Raw genomic sequence first — 6,650 nt, forward strand, 5'->3', positions numbered from 1 at the left:
CCCAGCACCACATGGAGAGGAAAGTTGCAGTACTGCATCCTATGCTGGGCTCCCCAAGAACATAACCCCCAGATGATTGAATAACTGGGCCAATCATAATGAGTTCACCATATTTGTGTGTGATGGTAAGCCATGGCCGCAAAGTTCCCATGTGTCTTACCGGGACGAGAGCAGGGGAAGATCATTGGAGAACCAAATCAAGGAGTCAAGAAGGGAGAGCTGCAGAAGAGCCGCAAGGGACACGAAAGACAACCGGCCTTAGGAGGGACCAGTAGAGGATATGCCATGGTGGGAAGCATAGTTGCAAACAGTGCTGGACAAAGTGGATTCTGCAGCTACTTCAAGGCATGTGCCCAGGCTGTGAGGATGATGCTCATGCTGCCAGATACACCAGAGTTTCTTGCTATGGGGATGGGCTATTACATCAGCATGTGTAAGCCTAAAGCACCCTAGTTAGTCCTTGCCGTACCACAGCCTTGATCCTTGCAAGTCGCGGTACACAACAACCTTCATACTGGCGAATAAGGCAAGCCTCATATCTACCAACATCTTTGCACATACACAAAATCTTCACAATCTCAAAATCTCTCCCAAAACATAACAAGTACTTGATTCTATTACTTCCAGTATCGACCGGTTTTGGTAAGTAAACTGTCGGTCTGTATAAAACGCATATCCGATTCTTGCACAACAGAATTATGAAAATCCATGAGAAGCTACCCTGCGTATTGTATGTGCAAATTACCACTTAGCTAAGAAACCTGTTGATATCAAGGCCCCACGATCTGTTATTCATTCAGTTGACTCAATTAAAAGCCTATCAGACAAGATGCCCCACAAAAGATCAAACAGCGGCTTCAATTGCCAAGGAGTAATAAATCAGAGTGGATGTATGTCCCTAGGACTCTTTATGTATACTCTTGTCAAAAAATATGGTACAAAAAAGAATGAATCATGAGCATACTAACAAAAGAACAGATTTCAATGGGGTGGGGGGGGAGAGGGAGGGAGGGAGCTACAAGCTGATCTTGTAAACCCACCAAAAAAACAGCTTCCATAGCAGCATTAAGTAATCCCAGCACTGTTGACAACTCTAAAGACTCGGGTTTCATGAAGCAAACAATGTGTAGTGAAGGCAAAACTGCCACCTCATCCAGGTTAATAGAGATGCAATGGCATGGCAGCTGCCCATGACGGTTGACATTCTATTGTGCCCCAGCACACGGAGTACAAGGCTAAATCAGCAGCAGGCAAATTGGTGTAAGTGGCCACTTTGAGAGGCACAGCAGCAGCAATGGTATCAGTGGCAGTTTCAAGAGGTTCACAAGGGCTAGAGATCAGAAGCAGGCAAAATGGTGTTAGTCTAGGCTTCTAGAGGCTCGGCAGGCTCAGCAGCAGTAGCAACGGTATCAGTGGCAGCTTCAAGAGGTAGCAATTGTATCAGTGGCAGCTTCAAGAGGTTCAAAAGAGGTAGCAATGGTGTCAGGGGTAGCTTCAAGAGGGCCGACAGCAAGAGCAGAAGTAGTAACTGATTGGCTTCTACTCTGAACGTTGCTACTGTAAACCATGGCCTCCTCTAATACTGCCACAATGGCTGTCATAGTGGGCCTTTCCTTACCCTCCAGCCTGACACACTTGGCAGCAAGCTGGGCAATCATCTCCAATGCTTTTAGCTCATTAGCTGCAGGAGCACCAGGCCTTTGATCCAATACTGAGGCTAGATCATTGTTGTCTATTCTGGGCACTGCAAAATCCACTATGTTCACAGGACCATGGCTCTGTTTGTGGATGGCACGCTCACCTGTGAGGAGCTCAAGAAGAACGACACCAAAGCTGTAGACATCGCTTTTGATGGTGAGGTGTTGAAGGCGGTAATACTCAGGATCCATGTAGCCTAGAGTGCCCACTGCCATGAGAGAGAGATGTGAATTCTCACCAGGGCCACGGGTGGAGAGTCCAAAATCCGAAACCCTCGCGTTCCACCCACCATCCAGTAATATGTTGGAGCTCTTGATGTCCCTATGGATGATGGGCGGCAATGCATAGGTGTGAAGATACTCTACTCCTCTTGCTGCTTCAAGGGCTATCTTGATCCTCATGTGCCATGGCAAAACCCCATCTCCTCCCTTTACTCTGCCTCTTCCATGAAGGTGATCATGAAGAGTGCCATTGGGCATGTAATCATATACTAACATCCTCTCATCTTCTTCATCACAGTAACCCACCAAGCTCACCAAATGCTTGTGATGAAGCCTTGATAAGAACTCAAGCTCAGACTGAAAAGCACTCTCTTTCTCTTCCATCTTCCTATCATTGGCTACGGTTTCTTTCTCCCCCCTCTTGATTGCTACTTCTCTACCATCAGTTAGCATACCCCTGTATACTACACCAAAGCTCCCTGCTGCAATCTTGTTCTCCTCTGAGAAGCCCATTGTTGCTGCTGCCATGTCGGCTATGGTGAAGGCCTGTGCTCTTCCTGTGGTAACCTCTCCTCTGCTTCGCACCGATGATGTTGAGCTTCTCTGCCTTCTCATTACTCTGGATGAAGGCATTGACAAGGTTCCTGCCCCTCCTGTTATGGAGTTGTGCACTCTGCCTTGAGAGCCGTCAAAGGAGAACCCAACAGGCCCATGGAATTTCGCCCACATGCACCACCCGACAGCCAGAAGGCCACAAAGAGCACCGATAGCACCCAGGACAACAAGAGCAATGAGACCCCTACTCAACTCGCTCTTGATCGTAACTACGGTGGTTGTTGGAGAGGGTGAAGGGGGCGAACTTAGTGACGGAGAAGGTGCAGTCAACGGGGTACAAGTAATGTCCTGTTGAGCGGCGCATTGGCCTGTTTGAAGGAAAGAGCTCTGGCACCCAATTCTGCAAAGCATGCAGACATGCAACTCGGAGCTAGAGCATATACTGCTACTGCCCCTTGAGGTGTTGTGCTCTTGGAAGCTCCCAGTATTGCAAGTTGTGTTAGTGCAAGAGCTGGGGATGGTCAAATTCAGAGGCAACAGAGTTCCCTCTCCAAATGAGCCACCCCAGCAGAAAATCGAGAAGTTGTTGAACAGGATCCCACACGTGAAGGAGTCCCCTGCTGCAATGGTGGAAAATGCAAGGGTTGCAGGCGACCGGGTTTGGTTTGAGCTATTGTCTCCCCAGCATATGACATTGCGGGAGAAGGCTTCAATGCCACAGCTATGGCGGTCCCCCAGGGCAAGGGACAAAAACTGTTTGTCATCAGGGGGGAGCAGTTGACTGTATGTGTTGTCCCCCCAGCATTGTGCATTGAAAGTGTTGGTGAGACCACAGGCATGGCCAGCACCAGCCTGGATCATGCTGAAAGTCGCATTTGGCAGCAGCGCGCCAACAGAATTACCCCAGCATTGCACTGTGCTGTCGGAGGATTTGACCCCACATACAAAATCACTGCCAGAAGCAAGAGAGGAGAAAGCCTGCTGGGCAGGGGTGTCCAACTCTATGGTCTGGTTCCTCCAGCAAGTGACAAAGCTTCCGTTGGCTGCCGCAGTAGAGTTTGTTGCCGCAGAAATCTCCGACAATGCACAGACATGGGAGGTTCCAGCGACGAGGTTAGAGTAAGCTTGGTTTTTGAGCCTTTTGGGGGAGCCGATGTTGTTGGTGTTCCAGCAGAAGGGCCGGTTGGTGTCCTGCCGCAGACCGCAGAAGAAGCCTCTGCCGCCAGTGATGCCCAAGAACGGAGATTGAGAAGGCAAAGCTTGGTAAACGGAGCTGTCGGAGGAGTTCCAGCATTGTATGTTCTGCACAGAGCCCTGCTGAATCCCACATACAAAAGCTCCCCCATTGCCATTGTAGCTTGCAGCAATGGTGGCCATTGAGCCCAGCCCACATGCCCCATTGATCAGAAAAGCAAAAAGCAAGCATGAGTACAAGACCTTTCTGCTTCTCACAATAGAGAAAATCACAGATAAGGGTGGAATAAAAGTTAATCGTCTGCTAAAACAGTGGGTAATCACTTCATTAAGGGCAGCTGAGTAGCCAGGCTCTGGCGATGGTGATCTGCTAGCAGAGGAAGCCTTTGCTAGCTTGAAAGAAGACGATTGAGTTAAACACTGGCTAAATCTTAAAGGTTGGGTTTTAGCTACACCTGCGTAGCCATTTTGTTCTGCTTCCATTAGCAAGCTCGGATGGGATGAGAGGGGTACATCAGGTGTACAGGGCGGTAAAGCAGGCCGGTAGCCATTATTCTACAGGGGAGAAAGCAAAAAGCAGAAGGCAAACCTAATTTCTATGGTAAAATTAAGGATGGGGGGAACGCAAAAATGGGTTTGAGGAGAGGAGGGAAATGCACAAAAATGTTCTGTGGGAGAATGCAGAGGGGAGGCTTGGAGAAACAAAGATTGTGAGGGGAGAAGCGTGGGCAGTTTAGGCCCTTAGAAGACCGAGCATAGAGGCGACATTTCAGCTGTAATTTAGGCTTAATTTTGTGAGCACTGAGAGGAATTATGGAAGGTTCCTAAAGAAGCCGAATTTTCAATTTTTTAATTATTTCTAAGCTTCTTCAAAGCTTGTTTTACCAATTCTCCTCTACATTCGAACCTTCATTCTTTAAACCCTCTCTCTCTCTTACTTAGAACCTCCCCCCTCTCTCTCTCCATAGATCATATTTGGTCTCTTAGGATTGTTCCTATGACGTTAAAAAGGGCTTCTGCTTTTGTCTCTACCGATGTTAATACCTCTCTCTCTCTCTCTCTCTCTCTCTCTCTCTCTCTCTCTCGTGTGCTAGATCCTCTAGTAGTTAATTCTTTTCTGCGCTCGTCGTAGGAGCATCATGTGTGCCCGCCCCAAGGTGATTTTTCCATTAGTGCTCAAGCCACCACTCTATCTCTCCCCTTCTTTCAAACCTTCTCTCCAAGAACAACCTCCTCTCTCTCTCTCTCTCTCTCTCTCTCTCTCTCTCTCATTTTCTTTCTTGACAACTCTTTCTACCAAAACCTTTGCTTTCAGGGTATTTTTAAAATTTAAAAAGTGAAATTACACTAAACCCGAGTATTTTTTGAGCACTCCAATTTCCAACCTTTATGATAGAAATGCCATGCCGACTTAGGAGACTTACCTTTATATTATTCAAGTCCCTCCCTATTTAAATGCCTGCAAGTGACAAGGGCCCAAACTAATTGGTTAGTCTTGCAAGTAACTCCTAAGTCACCCCTTTTTTCCCTCACGTGCGTTACTTAGGTGACTTAGTCCCTCGTTCAAGGGTTTCAACCAACCTCATTTAAGTTAGGTGACTTAATCATAAATGTAAGGGTTGCAACCAACCACACCCCAAGCCCCTTAAGTCGTTGTAGGGCATTTCTCTAACCTGTTTCTCTTAACATGCTAACCCCTCCACCACTACCAACCACCCTAAACTAACCTCTTCTCCTTAACTTTCTAGCCCCTCCACAAGCACCCACCACCCTAAACTAACCATTGTGTATAAGCACCCACCACCCTAAACTAACCATTGTATATAAGCACCCACCACCCTAAACTAACCATTATATATAAGCACCCACCACCCTAAACTAACCATTATATATAAGCACCCACCACCGTCAACTAACCATTGTCTATAAGCACCCACCAACGTACCATAATAATGTACCCTTTAGAACACCTACCCTTGCTCTTTCCCCTCAATATAATTATTTAATTGTGCATTTATTTATTCATTCTTGTGCTATAAAAGGCCCCACCTTGGGTGAACTACACTTTTTCTTTCAAATGTAGGTAGGCTCAGTTCACACTTTTGCTTTCAAATGTAGGTAGGCTCAGTTCACACTTTCAAAATTTTCTTTACCTAGAAGAACTCTCTTTCAAAGTTTAAGGGTCCCCCCTAGATATAAGAAATGCCTTTATGCAACTACGTTCATTCTTGTACTATAAAAGGTCCTTTCCACCTAGTGTGAACAACACCACCCTTCACTTTCAAGTGCCTTCCATGCTTTCAAAATTCTCCTTAACTAAAAGACCTCTCTTTCAAACTTTAACAGTCCCTCTAAATATGTGCAACTACACTAAAGACCTAGCCCACAGAATGTTTCTAGGTAAAGCATTAACCCAAATGGCCGCAGTCTTAGGGGCATGTCACTTGGTTTGTTTCAACTATATGCCTTTCTTGACATAGCACTTGTTTCAACTACATGCCTTTCTTTACATAGCACATATATACATCAATCTCAATAACTATAGCCTCTATTCATGTTGTTCAATTGCATAAAATAGTCCTTGTCAATAATCAGCTTCATTTTGTTCTTTTGGCTTTTTAAAATACAAACCTTAATATATTTCACATCCTTTATGCCTTGACCAATCGCCCACCCTTAAGATGACTCTTTTTGCATAATAGATACAAGTTCTTTTAAGAGCATTATATTGGCTTTCTACACACCAGTCTCATCACCAGCGTCAACTTACTTTTAAAGCAATTGTGTTTTTCATATTAATCAAGCAAACAAGGGCCATCCAAGCTCTCACTTACATGGTGAATGGAAGCAAAATTGAAAGTGATAAGCTCTCACTAACATGAAATCTAGGAGCAATGTTTGCTCCATGTTTGTGTTGGCGCTTATGAAACAACACAATAGAGAACCTTGCTTAGAGCTACTGATGTCATCACAATGTAATCA

The 6,650-nt window shown here is 45.8% G+C and overlaps 1 protein-coding gene across 1 annotated transcript; it reads right to left on the reverse strand.

Moving 5' to 3' along the window:
* Positions 1 to 842: 842 nt before the first annotated feature.
* LOC147614155 (putative receptor protein kinase CRINKLY4) lies at positions 843 to 4,497 on the reverse strand. Its single transcript, XM_086780691.1, has one exon. It carries the CDS (start codon positions 4,149 to 4,151, stop codon positions 1,422 to 1,424), a length of 2,730 nt encoding a protein of 909 aa, XP_086636817.1. The 5' UTR covers positions 4,152 to 4,497; the 3' UTR covers positions 843 to 1,421.
* Between the last annotated feature and the right edge of the window lie 2,153 nt (positions 4,498 to 6,650).

Source organism: Cibotium barometz, chromosome 42 (genome assembly GCF_041138505.1).
Source record: "Cibotium barometz isolate CiBa-2024 chromosome 42, ASM4113850v1, whole genome shotgun sequence".
In the NCBI taxonomy this organism is placed as follows: Eukaryota; Viridiplantae; Streptophyta; class Polypodiopsida; order Cyatheales; family Cibotiaceae; genus Cibotium; species Cibotium barometz.